The sequence below is a fragment of the Microtus pennsylvanicus genome, chromosome 12 (genome assembly GCF_037038515.1).
Source record: "Microtus pennsylvanicus isolate mMicPen1 chromosome 12, mMicPen1.hap1, whole genome shotgun sequence".
Classification (NCBI taxonomy): domain Eukaryota; kingdom Metazoa; phylum Chordata; class Mammalia; order Rodentia; family Cricetidae; genus Microtus; species Microtus pennsylvanicus.
Genome location: NC_134590.1, coordinates 11,482,255 through 11,506,117, shown reverse-complemented (window position 1 = coordinate 11,506,117; position 23,863 = coordinate 11,482,255). Strand labels below are relative to the sequence as shown.

Here is a 23,863-nt window from a genome sequence, read left to right as displayed (position 1 = left end):
CGGTGATCAAGTTACTCGAATAGGAGGTGTGCTTTGGTTCATCTAGGGTTTGTCCCCTGCCTTAATTAGGGTTTTCTATTGATGTAATAAAACACCACAACCAAAAGCAACTCGTGGGAGAGGAGTGTTCACTTCAACTTATACTTTGTCCTCACAGTCCATCGTGACAGGAACTCAAGGTAGCAACCTGGAGACAGGAAGTGAATGAAGCCAAAGCCGTGGAGGCATGCTGCTTACTAGCTTGCTCTTTATAGTTTGCTCAGCCTGCTTTCTTATCCAACCCAGGGCAGAAAAGGCGCCAACCACAGTGGCCTGGGCCTTCCTACATCAATCATTAATCTAGATCATACAGCCAGAGGCTTGCTCATTGACCAATCTTGCAGGGATAGTTTTTTTTTTTTTCAACAGAGGCGCCCTTTTCCTAAATGACTCTAGCCTTGCTATATTCCGCCCTGCCATAGGTCAAAGCGACTTCTTTATTTACCAATGGTAATAAAACATATTCACATCATACAGAGGGGAATTCTACCTCAACTAGCTAGTGACATGTGACAAAATCTGACCAGGACATTCCCCGGGCATTCATATGGTACAAGTTTGTTTCTTTATGGAGTCATGTTCATGTAGTAAACTTTAAGAGCTGGTGCCAGGGGGAGGGTATTTTAATAAGCTGGAAACACATGAATGTATTGTTGCCGGCTCTGTGGAGTTCTAGATTTTGTGGGACTTATAGAACAGGCTATTTCAAGTGAGACCACTGTTTGCTCACCCTCTTCTGTGTGCAGCTGATTTCTTTAAGATACAGTTCAAATACTTAATACTGGAATCTCTTCTCGAGGGAAGAGTAGTCACACTATAATTTGATTTATTTATGCTTAACCAATTTTTGAATAATGTTTGGAATCATAAATGTAAGTTAAAATGTGCCAAATTTTTTATGTTAATTTTGGGTTGTTTACTCATTTATTTTTGAGACAAGATCTCACTGTTTAGCCCCAGCTGGCCTTATAATTTCAGTCTGCCTGCCTCAGCCTCCTGAGTGCTGAGAATATAAGTGTGTACCACTACACTTGTTTCTAAAACTCTTTTAAATGCAGAAGTGGGGAAAGAGGGTAGTTGAGAAAGAAATGCAGAGATAGAGAATGAAGTTCATCTTTGGGAGGAAATACGCCCATGTACTTTGACCCCAAAGCTAGGTGTGTGGAATCAGGTTAATATGAAAGGTGGGGTGGAGAAAGGAGACTGTGCTTGTTGCCCCTGCCACTCTAGGGAGAAGGGGTGAATATGTGATGAACAGTGGAAGGTGGGCCATTCTGTGACACAGCTGGAATCTTCCGTGTGGTCCCCATGCCCTTGGTTAGCATGGAGAAGAGTTAAGAAGAATAAATACGTGTCATTCATCAGTTACGTGGGACAAAGTAGCTCCCATGCCTTGTGCAGGTGCTATGTGGAAGTGGCTGCTGGCTCCCTCGGTTCCAAGCTATGGGAAGAGTCTAAATCCATGGAACTGAGAAAATGATTCAAATGAAAGGCTAGAACTATCCATACCTGTGGTGATGTGAGAGCCAAAGGCCTGTTCAGTAACTAACCAATCACATTATGGAACATGGAGTACAGGGTAGCTTCACTCTGGCCTAGGGGTTCTTTTTGTGGTTCAAGTAGCATACCTTCTCCATCTTTGTTTCCCCAGCATGAAGGGCTGCCACATTTGTTGTGCAAGTGTTAAATAAAATGTTCTTGAAATGGACCGTTCTTGAAGGACCAGTGTTTTCATTAACGTCTCAGCCATAAAAGAGAGGGAAACAAAACCAGGCAGAAACCAAAGTCCAAACCTCTTGTGTTTACATCTCATCATGTTTTGTTTACCTGATGTCTTAGAACAGGCTCAAAGTGGGTCGTGAAAACAGCCTTACAAGTATTAATGACTGGGCAATTTAGGGAAACAGCTGAAATTTCAATTAGATGAAATTATTGAATAGATTCCCTTTCTTTCTCCTGTTAACATCAAAGAGACCTCCTGCTAACATATCTATGACCCATGTCCCCTTGAAGAAAGTTAAGGTCCTACTTTACCTCATAACATACACACACATAAATAAACATACATACACACTTATACACACATTCATTCACACAAACATACGTACAAACAGATATAACACTCATTTACAAATATATACATGCAAACATACACATACAAACACTCATTCACACATGCATACATACAAATAAACATGCACACTCACATACGTATAAACACATACACACGCCACTTACACATTTTCCCTTCTTCTCTTTGGTCATTTCCCCCTGTCGCGCTCACTGTTTTAATTGGTGGTACTCATACTGGTTTAGGGCATTTTGAAGTAGGTAATGTTTCATTTGATTACTGGTTTACATAACTGCCTGCTTCACATTCCATCCACAAATCCTCGTGCAAACGCCTCTGGTAGAAAGTTGCTGGGAAAATTTGTTCGTGCTCCCTCCAGGGAATTAAACCAATTTGCTTTAGTTCAGGCTGGTTGCATTTTTATGCATAAAATAAGAAGGAGAAAAAAGGCAGAGCAAGAGGAAGGAAAAAAGAGGAGGGTGTGATCTTAGAAGCTAAAGTGAGATTTGTGACCAGTTGCCATTACTGTCTTGGCATTGAGAATATGTAAACGCTCATCACAAAAAGTTCTCTTTCTCTCTTTTTCTCTCCTGCAATACTTATGCTTGTGCCATTTGTGTTGACTTTCCACCATTGACCTTGGAAGTCTGTCAGCCAGATCATGTTCTTCCAATATGTGCTAAACTTTTCAAAAAGATGCCTGCCATTTTACAGCGGCAGGGTTTCCTGAATTGATTTCTCTTGGCAGAGTCATTTATGCTATGACTGGGATAATTCTCCACTTTATTGACCCATCAAAACCAAGAGAAAGTGAGCATTCCGCCAGGGAAACTAATTAATAGAAATCTCCTGATTAATATTAATGCTCGCCATGTTAGATATAGACAGAGTGAAAGATATGGGACAAAGCCAAGTAGCAAGTAAACACAGCTCTTCAAGAACGAGACCGTGAGCAGGTAAATGAAACAGCAAAGAAAGACCCCAAGTCCTGCCAGAGAATCTCTTCCACAGGGCTTTTCCTCTTTTTTCTTTCTTTCTTTTTGTAAAATCATTTTTCCTTCCTCAAGAGGTTGGAGATATGTAGCCATATACACTGTGCCTTATAAACATCTGAACATATATCAGTATTGTTACATTTCAGATTTGATTAAGCCAAATAATGCTATAATTGTGGTTGACAGCATGTGAAGTCTCCATTTTATTTCCTTGCTTTCTTCAGGTTTGAAGTTTGATGATTTATATTGACATGCTATACCAAGACTCAGCACTGCCCAGTTTGTATAGTAACCTAAAAAACTGAACACCAGTGATGTGTTGCTTGTCTGTTTTATCCACCAGATAGGACCATGGAGGAATCACCTTGTCAGTGCCAATCCTTGCGTTTAGTAAGAGCCCTTAGGTTTCTATGTCAACCTTTGTGCATCCTTCGCCACCAGCTCGATCTGCTTCAACACGGCCCCTTGCTCACTGCATCCCACCCTCATTGGTTCCATATACCTCAGGCCCCAGGACTGGATTTTTGCTACTTCTCCTGTTCTGATTTATTTTTGGGGATCAAAAGTCTATCTGTTAGTCACTTGCAGTCAGGTGTCAAGCCTTCTCCAAGTGTGGGTTCTTTCCCTCTACTGAATGCCTTGCCCCTCTAAGTCTGGATCCAGGCTGAACTCCCCAGGGCCTGAGAACACACCTCCTTGCTTTTCCTACCCCTCTCTTTAGTCACCTTTGTTTTATCTTGGTGAGACCCCTGAAGGATCCACACAAAAAATAATTAATGGAAGCCAAAGATGCCCTAAGAAAGAAAGGTAAAGAGGCCAGTATCACAGATTCAGTAACTTTTCTACTGCTCTGACAAAACACTGTGACTGCAGCCATTCATAAACTGTTTCACCGGACTCATGGTTTCAGCGGGCTAGAGTTCCTAGTGCTGGAGCGAAGGCATGGTGGCAGGCGCCTGGAGCGGTAGCTGAGAGCTTACATCTCCATCCACAAGCGGGAAGCAGAGAAAGAACACTGCAAATGGCTTTGGAAACCGCAAAGCCAGCCCTTACTGACACACCTCCTCTAAGGCCACGTCTCCTCATCCTTCCCGAACAGTTTCACCAGCTGAAGACCAAGGACTGAAGCATGATCCTGTGGGTCCATTCTCATTCAGAGGACCACCGTCACTACTTGTGATTAGGTTCAAACATGTGAGCCTTTAAGAAGGGATGGGTAGGACTTTGCCCATTTTTTAAGATGTATGTGTCAGTGTTTCTCTTGTTTGCTTGGGGGAGGTGTAAGGCTGATGTCACAGGGCAAGGCTACATTTGCTTTGCAGGTCTAGAGTTGCAAGGAGTGAAGGACACTGTATAAACTTCAGATCTGGAGCCCAAGACCTGGGCTTTTGTTTTGGCTCTGTCATGTGCATGCGTCTGAGCCCCATGCTTCAAAAGACTATGGGTACCATGGAGACAGAGATGTTTGTCCCATCCTTGTTGTTAATATTAAAAGACCAAGTTCATGTGACTTAGTTAGAAAATGGAGCCGGTGCCTTGCAAGTCTGCTTCCTATTGGCTTTCTCCCCTGTCTGTTATCTCTCTAGTCATTCTATTTGAACCCCCGCTCTAGATTCCTAGACTATGAGGTAAATAACCCAGTCATTGTTTATAGTGAGCTGTCAATCAAGGTGGACTAGCTGTTACTTATAGAGATAGCCAAAACCAAAATAATAACAATCAGAACTGAAACAGCAAATTCTGCAAAGTGCATTCTATTTGAACGTTCTTATGCACAGAAACCCAAGGAATCAAGCAGCCGGACATTTTATAGGATTGTAAGTGAGGAGATTATTTTAACCTCCATTTACCACATCCTGCTATATGGCTGTGGGCAAGTCATTTAACCTTTCAGAGGCTCATTCTCCTCAACTCTGTAATGAGAATAGTATTATGGACTTCAAACAATTATGAGGAGGACTAGAAGAGAATTTTGAAAAGTATCAATTTATTCTGCCTGGCACGGAGTACGTGCATGATAAAAGGCAGCTATAGACATGATTGAAGTCACTCTTTTATTTTTCAACTTGGGGAGAGGAACACCAAATGGCTTGCATGAAGAAACAAGCCGATTTTGACATTAACGTCTGGTTAAAAATAGAATACACTCATATCTGATAGATGAGTAAATAAAATGCAGAGATCACATTTCATGTCTCCCAAGTTAAAATTCTCTTCTCATTTGCTTGAAGTGTTTGGACTAAATAATGAGATACTGAAATTACTTGGATTTCAGTCAAAATTAGTGTATCTTTAGAGAAAACGTTTATGATGAGGAGCTCCAAATTTTACATATATAATAAGAGGTTGGACTGGCTAAGATTTTAAAGATAAGGTTTGAGCAGAGGAACTTCTAAAATTTGTTACTTGTCGGGGGGTGTGTTTGGGTAGCACACCTCGTCATTGGCATTGGGGGAGTGGAGCTGATTCCTTGAGCATGGTTCACTGTGATAAGGACTTAATGGTAGTCTCATGGTGTCCCAAGTGGACTTCTCCACAAGGAGGGTATGAACTCTCAACAAGATAGGCACCCTCCTCAGCAGCTCCTGACAAGGGTAGCCACCTTGAGGCTCGGGTCCCCCACAGCTCATGTAATACGCCCCCGAAGCAGAGTGCCCATGTCAGTTCTCCTGTTCAGGCCCATGGTGAGTGTGGAGGCCAGCGGTCCTGCCGTGCTGTTCAGCTTTGTGAATCCTCGGCATTGCCCTTCTCTTTGTTTTCCTTCTGTAGTTGTGATCTCTTATGTAGCTGCTGTCTCTGAAAGGGGAATTTCCCTTCAAGTGCCATTCCTGGCCCTCCCTTCCGCTCATGCAGCAAATGCCTGTCTAGCCTCTTCTGTGTATCCGGCTTCTTACCAGACCCCACGGGAACAGTGAACTGGACAGACAACTTTCCTGCAGCTAGGGATGTTTCTTCTCAATGGGAGAGAGAGTCCCCTATGCAGAAAAATAAGGTCCCTTTGGTTGTTGTCTTTATAATTATGTGAGTGTATGTCCGTTAGTGTCTTGAGGCCAGTTTTCGAAACATGTTACTGAAGTAGGGTTACATCTCATCTTTATGAATTTCACATAGTATATTATACATGCAAAACATTCTGGGATACTTTTTGATGGGAGAAAAATGTGATGTGCCATTGCATGGGGAAGCACAGGAATGTTCAGGCAGGCCTCGACAGTGGCCTGCAGGTGACCTGCTTTCCTTTGAGCTCCTGACATTAGCTCCTTGTCAGCAGTTCTTGGCTAGGTGTAGCCTCGAGAAAATCACACAGTCTCTGTTTTCCCTTCCCTCTTTCTTTTTATGTCTCTTGCCTAAGGTAGCAGGGTTACTGTATCAGGATAATGGGTAGAGTGCAGGGAGTGTTTTAAGACTCATCAAAGGGAGTAAACTAGGTGAAGGGCAGCAGGCAACAGTGGCTTTCCAGGCCCCCTTTTCTTTGGGCATGCTTGTATAGGAGAAGCACAGGAAGGAGAAGGTACCTGATGATGGAGAAGGTACCTAGTGATGGAGAAGGTACCTGGTGTTGGAAAAGATACCTGTTGGTGATGGAGAAGGTACCTGGTAATGATAGAGAAGGTACATGGTGATGGGGAAGTACCTGGTGATGATGGAAAAGGTATCTGGTGATGGAGAAGGTGCCTGGTGATGATGGGGAAGGTACCTGGTGATGGAGAAGGTACCTGGTGCTCACGGTGAAAGTATCTGGTGATGGAGAAGGTACTTGGTGATGGGGAAGGGACCTGGTGATGGAGAAGGTCCTGGTGCTGACGGCAAAGGTATCTGGTGATGGAGAAGGTACTTGGTGATGGGAAAGGGACCTGGTGATAGGGAAGGGACCTAGTGATGGAGAAGGTATCTGGTGATACTTTGCCTGGGAACACTGCTGTAACCAGAGACTATGTGGCATCTGTCTGCACTTCTTAGAGTGACACTGAGCAAGCAAACATTTCCCAGACCAGAGGAAGGCCACTACAGATGAAAGAGTCTGTCTTGCAGACAGATCTCATTCTTTCTTACACATATGAACCCCCAAGTATTTCAGTGACAGGTAACAAACTAGTGACATCTGCTGGCTTCCTACCCAGTTCTTGCCATTCGGTTATTTTAGCTCGACTGTATAGCATCTACTCTTTCTCTTTCACACTTTCCCCTCTGACACCGTCCCTGCTCTGCCTTCTCTGATGCCCACAGACCTCACATTAGCTCCTCTCTGAGTCCTGAGCATCTGTACTGATACCCCAGGAAATCTGAAAACATGCCCAGTCGAAGGCTTGGCTTGGCTCTATGGTCCCTCCTTTGGCTTTCCATGTCTGTAAACAAATAGGCAGTGTTGAAGAACTCAGTAGGTGTGCCACGAAGAGGAGCTAGGGGGCAGGTTGGAATGGATGCTCAGCATCGGGGTTACCCCTGATCTCGGTGGATGCATACTGAGGATAGAGCTAGGGAACCGGGACTGAAATGGATGCTCAGCAGAGGTCTATACAGCCGAGGAACAGGGCCTAGTGGTCACCGTGTTTGCCAGCATCTCATGTTGAAGACCTAGGAATGCAGTTGTAGGGGTTGGATACAGAACGTTCCCAGGGCAGACTGGTGCGATGGTTTAGTCAGTGAACGTGCATGTCACACAGCCTGATGGTCTGAGGTCTGCCCCTGGAACTCACACAAGGGAGGGAGAGCATCCTACACAGAGCTGTCCCCTGACTTCCACAGGCACACTGCAGCATGTGCTCTCCCCAGCTCCTGTTATTACTGCTAGTACTGATTATAGGGTAGCATGTCCATGGGCAGCCGGACGTCTGTCCTTACTTTCTGATCCATGAACCAATGCAAAGCCAGCCTCGTGTAAAAATCTCTCTTCATGTTTACCTCCCGAAGCCTCCATCCATGGGGAAATCCTTTCTTGAATCCACACTTTGTCTACAGAGACCCTGTTACCCAACACCAGTAAATCTTCCAGCTGTATTCCGAGCATGGTTAAAAGATTAACTAGCTATTTACCTATCATGTGCCTGGGGGAAGCAGATTATAGCCACTCTCCTTTAGTAATTTTTTCTCCTTAAGTACCAATAACTCCATGTTTATTCCACAGAAATAATTTGATAAAGGCAATAAAATGTAAAGTAAAATAGAGAGCCAACAAAAGTCCCTAGCTCAAACTCCCTCAGGTCACTTCTGTTAGTATTTTGATGTCTGCCTCCCTAATTTATAAATTCATTTATGTGTGTATGTGAGAACACATGTACACACTCCTTTTTTCCGAACTAAAATCACTCGTTACATGCTGCTGCCTTGCCTCTTTATCCCATGTTGTTTCTTATCTCCTGCAACTCGTGGTTTTAAAGCTATTGTATGATTTTCTTTCTCTAACTATGCAGTCATTCATCGAGCCAACCTTCTGCTGTTTGATATTTGTTCTTCATTGGCCATTATCATAAAAAACAATGATATAAACATCTTCAGTAGAAATCGTCGTGAGTCATTAATCACATTCATAAACAGCCCATTGCTGGGCTTTGGATGTGTGTGCACGGTTAAGCTTTGGATGCACATTGACACGACTCCCTTGTAGAAGGCGGTGTTAGGGTTCACTCTTGCAGAAATGCATGGGTGTGCCTCCTTGCCATGCCTTTGTTCACACGGGACATCCCAGTGTGACTCATGCAAAATAGATGCCTGTTGGGTTTTTGTTTTGTTTTGTTTTTTACTTATTTCTGGATCACGAGAACCGAAACAGGCTGAGTGAGTCAGGCTTGTATTTTACGGCTCATTTCTCCCACTGGCCTCTGTTTTTCTTGTTTCTTTCTCATTCTGTCCATCACTCCATCTGTCTGCTTTGGTGTTGCACCTTATTTCTGCCCCTCCTCACCCATCTCCTTACAAGCAGCTATGGTATTTTTTCTATGTGTTTACATGCATGTTCATATGTGTTTGGTTGTATGTTCATTTGTGTAAACATGCATGTGGAGACCAGTAGACAACCTTGGTTATTATCCTCAGGAACACTGTTCATGTCCTTTGAGACAGGTCTCTCATTGACCTGGGGCTCATCAAATTGGTTAGACTGTCTGGCCAGAGGCTGTGGGATCCTGCTGTCTTTGCCTCCAGCTCAGGGATTAAAGTACACCCACCACGTCTGCCATTTTGACATCTATTCTGGGGATCAAGCTCAGACCCTCATGATGGCAAGGCAAGAACTTCACTGACTGCCTTTTCCCTAGCCCCAGTGTAACTACTGTAATATAGTTTGTTGCATGTTTTGGAATATGTATGTTTGATTGCTTTTGTACATAGTATGGTTCAAAAAATTTCTGGGTGGATTCTTCCTTCTTCCCCTTATTTCCTCGGTAAGCAACATGTCTAAGACACGTATGTGTTGCTATGTTTAAGTCCAGTCCATCCTGCCTAGTTATGGCTTATCTGTTTGGTTATTTGTGAGGTTATAGAGTATGTCATCATTTTTTAATGAACCATATCACATACCTGTGCATTTTCAGAATCCCTGGAGATCAGACATTTTCATTTGGGGGTTTGGAGTCCTTGGTTGGCAAAGGGAAGCAGGCAGAAACCTAGCCTGCTAAGGAACATAGCATTGGAGTTGAAGGATCAGATATGATGACTTCTCAGATGTCCCTTTAAAGCCTGTGTGATGTTGAGCTTCTAGGCAATGAGGTTGGCCTCTTGTGGGACTGTGGACGGAGGGGTGGTAGTGGGTGGAGAGGACCTTCTGGATGCCTGAGCATCACCATACTATTGGTAGTGGCTTCCCAAAGAGCTTTCGTTGCTTGGTGCAGATTGTAAGCGAAGTGTGGAGCATTAAGTGTCTGGGAAGGGGTGGATCCCCGTTGTACAGGCACTGACATTCACCTCAAGGCTCCGTTTTTCTCCTCCCCTTAAACTGAGTCTACCTTTCCAAGAGGAGTCTTCCCCGTCTTTGGTGCACTTTAATTTTCTCCCTTGAAAATTGCTTTGCCTTTGGCAAGAGGGGAGACACAATCTCCCAGGTCTCCCTGCAGCCGCTCGGGGGATCACATTCAGTAGTTTGCTTCTCTGAACTTGTCTCATTTTGTTCCTGAGAATTTGGCACAACAAACATTATTCTCATCATATGGGATAGAAAGCCAAGGAACCATGAACTTGACTTTAAAGTAGAAACATATTTTCATCTAGTAAGAGCCTCATACAGGGCTGGGATGCAGCTCAGCTGATAACCCCAAGGACCTCTAGTCCCGTATAAATGAACTGTGATAGTGCTTGGCATCTGTAGGCCAAGAACTTGGGAGACAGAATCGAGAACCAGACGTTCAAGGTCATCCTCGGCTGCATAGGCTGCTCACGTCCACTCTGAGCTAGAGTTATGTCTTAAAAGAAGGAATAGAAGGAAAGTTAGTGGAAAGAGGGCTTCTTGTTTATATATAATCACTGGGGTGTGTGGGGAGTGGCTTAGTGGGTGAGGATTGCTCATTACACAAACACGAGGATTGGAGTTTAAATTCCTAGCATCCATGTACGAAGCCAGGCATGGCTCTGCATGGGTTTATAACTCCCGAGCTGTTGAGAAAACGGGAGGATTACTGGGACTTCGCCATTAACCTAGCTCCAAGTTCAGTGAGAGACCCAGTATTAAACTGATAAGGTAGAGTGATAGAATGGGATACGCAATGTCCTCTGGTCTCTGTGAGTACATACAGGGATGCGCGCGCGCGCACACACACACACACACACACACACACACACACACACACTACCTCCTGACAATAATCCTCGGCAAGCACTTCCCAGTCTTCGTGAGATGGAGCGAAAGGTCCCCTTGTCCTAAAATGGATAAAAGACAGTACAGAAGAGCTTGGTTGGTGTTGGCACTCCTCCTGTGGCTGAGGCTAGTTCGGGTGCTGTGTAGTTGTCAGAGTATTCTGGTAGCCTGGAATTGGGACCTGGCTTCCCTAGTGATCTAAGATGATTCCCCAAACTGGTATTCCAACCTGCAGAGGGGATGGAGAGCCCAGCCAAGGCTGTGTCTCTTCCTTGCTGGGACACTGATTCCCAAGCTGGAGTCTGTGAGCACCAGACCCCCTGCCTACACTCAGCAAAGGCTTTCTAGAAAGCAGCTGCCTGCAGGGAGGACTTGAGCTCTGAAGGAGCACTGTATTTTCTTCTTTTTTTTTTTGAGACAGGGTTGCATATTATTCTTTAAGAAGCATAGGTTTTTAAAGTTTTCTAAAATCTACTTCTATATTATCAAGTGCAAAAGAAGGGGTTTTTTGTTTGTTTGTTGTTTTTTGCTCTCAGAGTAGGGTTTCAGTATAAAGCTGGCAAAGGAAAGGCCTTCCCTTCTTTTCATTTTTGAAATGAATTGTTTGATGAGTCAACGCATGCCTAGCTATGCCTCAGAAAAGTCAGGGCTCTTCCCAAATAAATGATATACTGAGAGGGAGATGAAAAGGCGGCTTTGCCTCGTTCTCACTTTCAAATATCCATTACCGTGATATTCACAACGTACAGCGCAAACACTCGATGACGTGGGGTGTGTCACCAAACAACACGATGCTGAAAAGTCAGTGAGTGAGTGACCCATTGCTTTCCCTAAGACTCCCAGTGGAGCAGGAGCCACTTGTAAACTAAGTGCAAGAAGAGATAGCTGGCAGGCACGCATGCTCCGTGTTGGAAATTAGACATCAGATGTAAAGCCCAGCAGGTATGTGTCGTCCGAAGTTGACAGCTCAGGGCAGCCTGTCCTGAAATAGAGTCTCCTCTCGCATTGTGCCTGCACTGGAACTGCTGCTGGAGGAAAGAGCAGGGACCACTATTGAATTTGCTAGTAGATATCAATGTATTCGTCATTGAAAACACATCTGGGTTTTAGCATTTTAAAAATAAATTTTATACCCTTAAGGTTGGCACCCTGTGGGTGGCTGGTTCTATGCAGAGGTGGCCAATGACATGATTGTCCTGTAATGAATCAAAATCTGTGTATATTCATTTAGCACACATTGGTATTATGATATAGTGTCAGAGTCTCACAGTAAGTATGCTGAGAATTCCTGAGTGACCTTTATAAAATTTAAACAAGAGAGTTAAGTATAAATGCATTCAACTCAAGAAATGTCCGTGAGACACCAACAGTGTGCTCAGACACAGTCAACTGAGTAGAAATGGGCTCTGCCTGTATGAAGCTTACACCTTCAAGACAGGACCAGATAATAACAGCAAAGACTTGGCTCATCTCTCCTTCCTGTGTCACCAGCCTAAGCCTCTGTAATCGTTCACCTGGGCCATGAGTACACTCCATAGTGGTCACCTCACTTACCTGTATGACCTCACCCACTTTCTCTATGGCAACCATAAGAAGTTCGAAACTTTGAATTAGATCTTGCATCACTCTTGCATGTTCCCTTTCGTGACCTCACGATACAATTAGGATAAAAATCCCACGGTGTCCAATGATGTCCAAGGCCGGGAGTTGTACTACTGTGCTCTATAGAGGCCCAGCAGCTCCAAACACAAGGGCTGTCCCAGTTCCCCACACCCAATCTCCACCTCCAAAAGATGTGGCTTGGGCTGCTCTGTGGTGCTCCCCATAGCACCAGATACTCCTCCTCCAGCTTCACCGAAGTTGGTCCCACCACCCCCACCACTGTTACTCTGTCGCAGTCTTCCTGGCAGTTAACACAATTCGTAATTATCTTTAAATCCACCGGAGAGAAAAATTGTCTGAAATTAAGACTTTGTTGTGCAATTGAGAACTGAGAGAGGGGGATTGGATTCTGAAGTTTGCAATGTAGGTGTCTTTTCTTCTGCTCCCAAACAAATACTTCATTAAATTGCTAAGGTATGATTACCCAATCACTTGTAGGCAGCAAATGCATTCATTTTCTCCGCCAATTTGGTTGATCAGAATCAATGCCTCTGGAAGATAGATTGTTCTCCGTTGTGAAGGAAATGCTTTAAAATTAAGATGTGTTAACCAAATTACAGCAGGGTTCTCAAAACAGGCAACTAGCCAATGGCAGGACGTTCCATTGTTAATTGTACGCCTGTCTTTGCACAAGTGCTAATGTAAAGGAGAGGCACACATAATTATAAACCAGCAAATGCTGGAAGAGGAAGAAAAATGAAATATCAAGAGGACAACTCTAGTCTAGAAATAGCCTGCACTTAGACCCAGAAAGAGGGAGAAGTGTGAAGGCCTTGGGAGTCCTGGGGATACGTGTGGGGAAGTGTTGTGGGGAGAAGACATGGGAGAGACTAGACATGAGAGGGAAGACGGAGGAGTGTTGGGGAGGGATGGGGAGAAGGAAGGAGGGCGAGAAGGAGAAATATCAGATTGCACTAGGTCTCTGTATGGTACACTGGCCAATGACATTCCTACTTAGTTCATCCTTAAGAAGCTGGCAGAGGTGGGCGGGGATTCCTGTGCCTGTGCACTCTGTAGTGTGGTTATGGATGGCAGGACAAGGGGATGGAGGCCATGGCATTTCATTAGACAGCCCGTCTTTGTCCAGAAAATCACGGTTCCTTCCTGCGACTCCCATTCCTCTAAAGCCATCAATTTCCTGTTCCAGATCCCTTAGCCATAGCTTACTGCAGCTGTGCTTCTGACCCTCAGAGATAGTCTTGTGTTCTTTGTCTTCCCTCCCTCCCTCCCTCCCTCCCTCCCTCCCTCCCTCCCTCCCTCCCTCCCTCCCTTCCTCCGTCTGTCTCCCACTCCCTCCCTTTCTCCTCACCCTCTCTCTTCTCTCTCTCTCTGTCTTCCCTCCATCCCTCCCTCCCTCCCTCCCTCCCTCCCTCCCTCCCTCCCTCCCTCCGTCTGTCTCTCTCTCTCTCTCCCACTCCCTCCCTTTCTCCTTTCCCGCTCTCTTCTCTCTCTATCTTTCCTTCCTTCCTTCCTTCCTCCCTCCCTCCCTCCCTCCCTCCCTCCCTCCCTCCATCTCTCCCTCCCTCCCTCCCTCCCTCCCTATCCCTTCCCCCCCTTGTGTACATTTCTCTTGGGTCAATTCTGTATATAGCCTTTCAGGAGACAGGCTATAAATTCTAAACCTTGGAATGCAAAAGTGGATAGTCTCTTCTGTGACAGGCTGGTCACTGACTTTGGCGCTTGTCTGCAGTCTGTCACAAGTCCTGTGCAGCTTGCTGGGGTCCCACGGAGAAGCACTGTGTGGCCTGCAGAGACCCACTGCGCGTGCTGAGAGATGGCAGCTGTGAGAGCACCTGTGGAGACGGCTTCTACAACAAGCGGGGGACCTGTCTAGGTAAGTGCCAGGCTGGCATGCCAAAGCAGCAGCTCCTTGGATTTTCAACATCCCTTATCCTCAAATCATATCATTGATAATGAACGTACCTTTTGCTCAATGAGTATGTGCATGTCTGCTGGCATTCACTTTCCCTTGTCATTTGTATTTTTTTTTTAACAAGTGGGACCTCCTTTAACTACCCTGATGACTTCTTAGACTTGTGGTATTCATTTTATCCTGCTCCAGGCAACCTGCTTAAGACTCACAACTTGTGGAGAGAGGAATGGCGTCCCCATTGGGACATTTCCCTAAATCTCAAACATGATTCATACCAGGCCTCTTCCCTAATATAAGTGAAGCAGAGACCCATGCCAGCGTGGACTGACCTGCCTTTGTTTTGGGGATCACTGACTTTAAAGTTGATGGATTGCCGTCTAGTATTCTTCCCAGTCATGTGATGACCGCAAGCCCAGTACATCCCTTGTGTGCCAGGCATGGAGACCAGCCACCAAGAGCTGTGGAAGTGCAGCAGAAGCACAGATTCAGGCACAACTCACCCCATCAGCCTGCCAGTTTCCTACTTGTAAAATGGGGATAAATCTAACTCCCACAGTAAACAGAATAACAACCCCAAAGTTGTCATGGTTTAAGGCTAAGAACCTATGAGCTCATCACTGCGTGGGTAGCTGGACCTTTGCAGGGATGAGTAAGAGAAGCATCTAGAGACAGGACAATGTCTGGAGCATCAGGTGTGTCTGTGTGATAATGAGGGAGCAGGCCAGAGTTGGAAAAGACGTGAGGATGGATGCAGAGATCGGGATGATAGAAGGGAGAAGGATCTCCTAGCACAAGCATGCTGAATATGGGAAAAGCCAAGAGAGTGATTTCTCTGGGGTTCTAAGAAATACAGTTAACACCTTGATCTTTAGAACTTCTAACCTCTTACACTGTAAGACAGTAGATTTGTGTTTCATACCAGAGTTAATTGTAATCCACAATAACAGGCACTGAGTCACACCCAGCTAGGAAGGCCAGAATAACTGCCACCAGGGCTCAATGTTTCATTGCACCAGTGACTTCTCTAGATAGAGACCAGCATCCTCACGGTTCTGATGAAGAAGCAAAGAGAGTAAGGAATAACCATACTTTGGGTCTCATAGCTAAAGGGGGCCAGAATGAGAGTCGGGTGTAGTCTTCAGGTTGCTTTGGAAAACAGGACCATTCCTAAAGTCAGGTGACATAAATGTCAAGGCTCTAATGCTGTTGTGAAAATGTAAACTGCAGTTTTCCTTACTCAAGGTCCCCAAGTTCAGTGCCATTAGCATCACCTGCTGCAAAGCATGTGGGGTGGGCAGAAATGACTGCTCATTGCTGGGCTGACACCAGCCATGGTCTATCTTTGTGCCTAGAAACCTTCAGACATTCTTCAAAATTCAGACTTCATGCAGATGTAGTACTGCCTTCCCCCAAGTGCTCAGAAGGTTTTTTGTTGGTTTGCTTTCATTTAATTTAACTTTTGGTTTTTAAACACTGGATCCCTAGGAGCTGGAGTTAAGGCTGGGAGCCCAACTGAGGTCCTCTGGAAGAGTAGCAAATGCTCTTAACTCCTGACCCATCTCTCCACCCTCTATAGCTTTTTAAATTTGCTGTTGCTCTTAGGAGCTTTTCTAAACAGGGTTTTTTATTTTGGGTGCACAGATATTTTATGCCACAGTCCTGCCCCTTGATGGGCTTATCTGGACTGCTCCTTGGGCTTGGGCCAGGAGCAGCATTGCTGGTTTATTGATTCTACCTGGGCTTTATTTGATAAACAGTGCCAGGCTGCTTTCCCTTAGCTGTGCAATCTCCATTCCCAAGGATGGTGGTTCTGTCATCTGCATATGGTGCCCTCACTGGGTACTACCAACCTCCTGAGTTTTTCTGATTATTAGGTATAAAGGGACATTGACTTTCCTCTGTATAAATCTTCTTTTTAATTTTTTTTTTACCCATTTTGCCTTCTGTGTCCTTCCTTATATTTTATTTCTATTCTGTTTAACTTTTTTTTTTTTTTTTTTTTTTTTTTTTTTGGTGCTGGGGATTGAAGCTAAGCCTTAAGCATGGTAAGCAAGCATTACCACTCTGCTACTTCTTGACCATCTCACTTTAAATATGTACCTATCTCCCATTCTCTTTTCTTTTAACTTTGAACATATGATGTCCTTTATTGAGCAATTTTTCTTTTATTTCTATTGATTTAACTTTTTTACAATTTCTTTTACTATTTCAGACATGTGTAAAGCACATTGTCACAATAACAATTAATTCATCTTTGTTATTACTCTCTGCTTAAGAGCTTTGTTGCTGAATTTTTAAGAAGATATGCCATCACCAATCACAAACTAATTTCTCTGCATTTTCTTCCATTAATTTAGCAATGTAAATTTAAGCTTATGACCCCCTGAGATCTCATTTATGTTTGTGACTTGTGAAGTCACACAGTTTGGTTTTTCTCAATTTTGCTGTTCAGTTTTCCAGACATGACTAGTAGCTCATCTTGCCCTGCCTTTTGATGTCTGTTGTATACTAAAGATCCACATGCACATCTCTTTGTGCCAGCTGGTCTACACTCCGCATCTCTGCCCCAGTGTCCACTTCACACGCTTTGATTGACTGACTTCTACTGCCTGGTAGTTCATCGTAATGTTGATTGGGGATCCCTCCCCAACAACTCCTCTTCAAAGTTAACTTAGACATTAGACTACATGTATTAAAAAAAATTCAACTAGAATTCTTATTGCTGTTATACTGAAGTGACAGGCTAATTTGGAATGAAAAGACATCTTGCAAATGCTTGTATTTAAATTTATGTTTTCCTTTAATGATTCATTTAGCACTGTCTTAAAATGTTCGATACATAATATTAGCATTATTAGTCAATTCTTAATTTTGACAAATTTCTTCAGGTCTTCATTTCTAGGAAATTTTATTTCGCTTCTAGAAAATATGATTCTGTTATGATAATTGTTCTAGATTCGGGACTTCATGAGTTTTATGGGGATTGGGAGTGAAGGAGGCTTCTCAGACTCCACTTTGGTTTTATGTGAGTTGAGGGTGATGCTCTTACTCTTTGAGGCTGTTGCCATAGCCCAGTCTTGATTTCTCTTGCTCATTTGGGTCTAGGCAGAGGGGCAGCTCTCCACCCCAGTGGATAGAAGATAAAGCCTGATTACCTAGAACCTTTTGTGTTACATCCTTGAAATGCCTTAGGGTGGAGCTGTCCAAAGGGAGCTGGCCACACAAGTCCCAACAGTTCTTGGTTCCTGGATGCTGATTCTCCTTAGTCTGACGAAGAGCTGTGTTTATCTTCAGGCAGTGAGCCCAGGCTGGGGAGCCATTCAAAACAGCATCTCCTTGACCTCCTTCCTCTGCTCTACAGGCCCAGGCTCTGAAGCCCTTTCCAGGCCAGGCTGTGCATGCACACGTTTGAATGTGCACCCCCTCTTTGTATCTAGACATTCTTTTATCAATCATTCAAACTTCTCTTTCAAGAATGTCTTTCTGGGTCTTTATGTGCAGCCTCCACCCCTTTTCGTTATTGCTCTCCCTGTCCCTTTCATTCACAGCCCTGGGCCTGTAGCAGACAATTCATCATCGTAGCCTTCAATTCCTGCCCCTGGAGCCCACTGGAATATGTGGTACAGGTCACCTAGAGCTCAATTTCCAAGTGTAGTGGAACCTTTGAAGATCTTATTTGTCCTCTGTGTTAGCAATGGTCTCTTGAGCCCTTTTCCTCTTGGTCTCTTTTGTTTTGTTTTGTTTGCCATTGAACCATTTATTTTTGGTCACTTGGATTATATATTTTGCTTTTGTTTGTTTGCTTGCTTGTTACACTGTCCACAGATCCTTCCCTTGTTCCGTGTTATCCTGCATGATGTTCTTGAATAAATTAACTCGTGTCTGGTTTTAAAAACTAGTTTTATATATAATGAGCAATGAGTTGCTCTTTTGAGTACCAGAACTACAAACCAAGCTGGACCACGTACATCCCAAACTGGACTCATAACTCCCTCCTCCACATCACCCTCCTTGTATTCTTTGATGGCTGAGGGGCATCCCTTTGTCCCCCAAGACAGACTCTTGGAACTCATCTGAGACACTTTCTTTTTCACTCCTCTCAAATCTGTCCCCCCTTGCATAAACTTGATATAACCCCATCTAGCTCCAAGGGGCATGGCCATGATCTTCCAAGTGCACCCCAGTTCTTTTCACCCCTTCAAACTGGATTTCAAACTGAAGCCAAAGGGATCTTTCTTATCTCTAAGGGTGGTCATCTTTCCCCTGTGCTTAAAACTACAGGGCCTCTCAGTACCTATCATAGGGTGAGGCTAAGGAATGCCCAGTTGAATCTGAATTTCAAGCAACTCTCAGGTAGCCATGCCTTCTGGAGCATAAGAATCTAAGCGTCAGTGTGGCTACAGGCTCCCTCTATCTAGGGCTGCCCTGATGTCATGGAATTGATGCTTCCTGGACAGCATATCGTTCCTGCTTTTTCAGCTTGGCAGATATTCCTGTCAGTCCTACCTGGTCTGACTAAATTTCTAAGACAAGGTTGATTGATTGATTGATTGATTGATTGATTGATTGATTGATGGGTAACTTCTTCTTAAGGTTCCTTCTGGGCTTCTCTTCCCTCCTCTTTCACACACTTTTTGAATGGTGTGTTAGATATCTGTGTTTACTTTCCTTAGATTATACTAATATGCCATTTGGACTAGAGCCTGAGTTAATTTAATTTCTGTATCTCTACCACCTAGTAAACACCCCATGCAGGCCCTTGTCAGTATTCTGAGGGTAGATCAATGCGTGCATACATGTGTAGGTCTTGGAAGTCTGTAAAAAGTTCATCAATTTCAGTTTGTTTTTACCCAGCATGGTCTGAGTGGCGTTCTGAACTGCTGAAGTATTGCTTTAAGTAGGTGAAATTGAGGCTATTTGGTCCTTAGTTACACAAAATCTACTTTTTAAAAATTCTTTATAAGCTTAAACTTAACTGAAAGTTGGTGTTTTTATTTGCTAAGTCTGTCAGTCCCGCTTCTGAAGCCATTTCGGCTTTAAATCCCATCTGGAATCAGGTGTGCTGGCGGCTATGCCTTGGAGTATTTGTGGCGCTTTGTTCGGTGACTAATTCCTCCATTATCCTTCCACCGCAGAACGGAAAGCACAGAGCCCTTTACCGTTTGGAATCAAGGGCACAGAGCTCTTCTGAGCAGCCAGGGAATGAGACACTGGTGCCAGTTTGGGGCATTGTGAAGAGAGAGGGTCACTGCTGTGTTGCTCACTGTCACTCCCCCTCTGGTGGCCTTTTCCTTCCCATTAGCTTGTGACCAATCCTGTAAGAGCTGTGGCCCCAGTAGTCCCAGATGTCTTACCTGCGCTGAGAAGACAGTGTTGCATGACGGGAAATGCATTTCTGAGTGCCCTGATGGATACTATGCTGATGCCACGGGAAGATGCAAAGGTAGGAGGTGGGACATCACCACCATCATCATCACCGCCTCCATCACCTGCTCTTCATTGGTAATGGGTGTATTCAGGGAACAGGTTACATTAAAGGGGCAGCTTTTTCATAATAGAAGCTATGTGTCTGGTATGGGAGAAGAGATATGAGTGGATTCCATAGGATGGGGTAAGTACGTGGAAGCCGTGTGCCTGCCAGTCATCCCCAGAGGTCACTTGCTCTGTTTGAAATGTCCAGAAGATCTTTAAGATGCCGCCCTCATGTGCTTGTGAGCCAGTGCTGATCTGTGTCAGCAGTGGCAAAGCCATCTCCTCCTTATGAGTTATAAACTCATGACTGCAACAATTAAGTAAAAAAGGAAACCGAGTTTGATAGCCAGTAAAGTCTACCTCCGCTAAAAATGTATTTAATGTGCAGTTTCTCTAATGTTCTTTCATATTGATAAACTCACGAATCATTGCCTTTCGAGACTCTCTTGACTTCAGTTTACAAAAGCTTGACCTTGGTCTTTTCCTCATAGGGACCAAAGAATGCATTGTGTTCTGCCCCACACAACTTGGTCGTCCTTCCGCTCTGAAACTTACACTAAGTCAGTTCTTACTTCTGCCTCTTTGTCTTTTAGAGCAGGGTATTTGAGCTCGGCCATTGGCTTCTCCTGATCTAACTCCCCTTGTCTGCCAGCCTCTTTATGTACCAAAGTTCATCACTTCTCCTCGGCCCCCAAAGTTCTCGTCCCATCCCCTGAGTCCCCCTGCCCGGCTCCTGACCATTATCCTCCAGAACATTTTGCCTGTGTCTCGCTGCTGTCCTGAGAGGTTCTGAAGGCTCAGTCTGGGTCATGCTCTTAGGGTCGACTTAACCCAGGGTCAAAGCAGGGTGTGTGTGTGTGTGTGTGTGTGTGTGTGTGTGTGTGTCGGGGGGTCCCTAACATTGTCATACATACTACTCAGACTCTTTTCTGTAATAATGTAACTCTTAGAAGCATAGACTGCCAAAGCTGGAGATATGTTCAGTCACCATCTAACCAACCCTCTGGACCAGGACTGAACTAGACTTGTCCGAGAGGAATGCCAGGCCATGAACTGTCCCCTTTTCTTATTGGTCAGACAGGGAGGCTTAGGTACCCACAACAACATCCCAGCATTGCTCTGAGTGAGGTCTGTGATCTCTGGGAGAGAGAGAGAGAGAGAGAGAGAGAGAGAGAGAGAGAGACAGAGACAGAGACAGAGAGACAGAGACAGAGAGAGAGACAGAGAGAGTGCACATGATGTGTGTGGAGCTCAGAGGTTCGCCTCAGTTCTGCTGGAACTATATACCTTGATTTTTGATCCAAGTCACTGGCCTGGGGATTTGCTCACCCATTTGGTTCGGCTGCCTAGTGAGCACCAGCGATCTGCTCTCTCTCGTCCACTTCACACTAGAGCCACAAACATGCATCACCACACCCACTTCCACTTCTTCCCTTGGTTCTCTGGAACTGATGCCTGCACAGCACGTGTTTTACTAGCTGGGTTATCTCCCTAGTCCTTGAGTGAAAAGTTACCCTCCCAAGACCTCAGTTTCCCTGACTGTAAGATGTGGTTCGCAGTAGCTGCTTCTGAATGTTGCCATAGGACTAGGAAAGGCCATTGCATATAAAGCACTTACTGCAAGCAGAGGGAGCTGACAAACTGGTAGAATATGAGCAAAGGATGAGTGTGGGGTGATGGGGACAGTTCTGACAATGTGGCCATCTGCTAACATGTTTCCTCTTGGGTGTGGTTTATCACCGGGGCGGAAAACTATCCAGGGATTGTCCCTGCGGTGCCTGCAGCCTGCTGTGCTCCTCTCTCCTCAGTTTGTCACGACTCGTGTGCCAGCTGCTCTGGACCTGCAGCTTCTCACTGTGCAGCCTGCACCCAGCCCCATGTTCTCCATCAAGGTCATTGCCTGCCAAGCTGTGGAGAGGGCTTCTATCCTGACCACGGGGTCTGTGAAGGTACAGTTGGTATCACTGTTATTCCTCCTGCCCAGTCACAAGAACATAGGTTGACTCCCCACTCCCAAATATTGCCTCCCAGTACAACCTTTCCTCTCGTGTATGTTTTTGGGTTTTCGAGACAGGCTTTCTCTGTAGCTTTTGTGCCTGTCCTGGAACTAGCTCTTGTAGACCAGACTGGCCTCGAACTCACAAAGATCCGCCTGCTTCTGCTTCCCAAGTGCTGGGATTAAAGGCGTGCACCATAAACAGCTATGAACACATCAGAGCCTGTGCCATTTCTCTCTGTTGTCTTTTGGTCCCACAGCCCAACATTCAACCTCTTGCTGATCAAAAATATAAAGTAGAAATTTCAGAAATCTTCCCAAAGCAAAGTTTCAACCCACTCCATGTACATGATATGTGTGGATTACTGAATCTGAGATCAGATGTGTGTGTGTGTGTGTGTGTGTGTGTGTGTGTAGTTGTAGGCTATATGCAAATGCCAGGCCAATTTATAAAGGAGATTTTAATATTTGTGGAAATCCCAGAATCCAGTCCTCTGGAGGACATGGGGGCTAACCTGCATATGCTGTTTTCTTTCTTTTTATCTTAATAGTTTTATAAAGAGACGATAATCTGAAACACAAACACACACCAAGCCCATTCAAAAGTTCGTGTGTTTTTTTTTGGCCATCCTTGCAGGGCATGTTATTTCTGTTGGCATGCATTGATTTTTTTTTTACTCCCCCTTTCTGTGCTTTCCTGGTATTGCTAATGTTTATAGACTCCATTTGCTTTTCCCCCAAGAACTTTTTGCTAATGATAGTGCGAGCCAACTGAGATTCACTAGCAGTGCCTCTGGCTGAGCAAAATAGAAAATCTTAAATTGCTGCACGCCAAAAGGCTCTGGGCTCCTGGGGAGAGCGGCAGCATTTGAGCCGTGTGAACATAGAACATTGAGGGTGAGCCTTTAATTAAAAAATCTGTATTTGTTTGCACCTTAGAAAAGTGAAAATAGCAGAAGGAAAAATTATACCAAACTTCATTAAGTAAGTGTTTGAAAGAAAGCATTTAGAGAATCTTTTAAAGGAACAGTGAGTTAATTATATCAATACTTGGGCACGAGGAAGTTTGCATACAGTATTGCCTTTGATTTTAAAGACTCCTGGCTTTGATTTTTAAGGCTTCCCAGAGAAAACAAAGCCCTGTTATAGACTGGGAAGTTTCGCTCATGCTCAAGGAGGCCCTTACTTGCTTAGGAAGTCAGCTTTCTCCCCAGTAAATCCCATGAAGACTATGTTGCCTGGGCCTTTCCATAGCGCATGATGGATGAGCGTAACGGTCAGTCACATAACGACCAGTTCTGCAAGGGGTAGAGTAACGGCCTCCGTACAGATGCGTCTGAAAATCTTCAATAAAAACCGAGGGCATGATGTTAAATGGTCGTTCCGTGAATGTGCTTCTCTGGAGAGCCAAGCAAATATTGTTCAGTTTGCTGGTTTTATTGTCATCCTCCTGACAGCCCTTCTAGGAGCTGAGGGATGAGACTCATTTTCCCCTCCTCACGTTCCCTCTCGCGAGCAGTCTCTCCCAGCTCTGTGCTTTGTGTGGAACCTAGAAGAATCCTCTTCTGCAAGGATCTACCTCCTGAACTTTCTAAGTGCTTTGGACCTCGGGAGAGACCCACAGTGATTGAAACCCATGCTTGGTCTTTAAGTTGCTTTCTGCCTGTTTTTCCAATTTGCAGCCTGCCATGCCTCCTGCCACACTTGTGTGGGTCCCGAGCCCTCTCACTGTATGGAGTGTAAGAAGGCAGAGGCAGGACTACGGGTGGAGCATTACTCCGGGGCAAATGTCCCTTATGGCGAGTGTGTGCCCCAGTGTGGAACCCACTTTTACTTGGAGAGCAATGGACGGTGTGAAGGTAAGCTTGGTTGACAGACATAAGGGGTAGATGTCTTACCATCTTGCAAGGTGGAACTGCAGCCAGGGAGATCTTGGACTTCCTGTGAACAGGCTTCTAGATGTTTGTGG

At 44.8% G+C, this 23,863-nt stretch overlaps 1 protein-coding gene across 2 annotated transcripts in view; it reads left to right on the top strand.

The window, feature by feature from the left end:
- Positions 1 to 23,863, top strand: part of Fras1 (Fraser extracellular matrix complex subunit 1) — a 406,459-nt gene that overhangs the window by 196,885 nt on the left and 185,711 nt on the right. For both annotated transcript variants that reach the window (XR_012907226.1, XM_075942834.1), the window contains exons 15-18: positions 14,244 to 14,387; positions 19,729 to 19,869; positions 21,707 to 21,847; positions 23,577 to 23,753. Coding sequence is in view for 1 of the 2 variants with exons in the window: in XM_075942834.1 (XP_075798949.1) it covers positions 14,244 to 14,387; positions 19,729 to 19,869; positions 21,707 to 21,847; positions 23,577 to 23,753 (603 nt within the window). In the remaining variant the exon portion in view is untranslated. The remainder of the gene's footprint in view (positions 1 to 14,243; positions 14,388 to 19,728; positions 19,870 to 21,706; positions 21,848 to 23,576; positions 23,754 to 23,863) is intronic.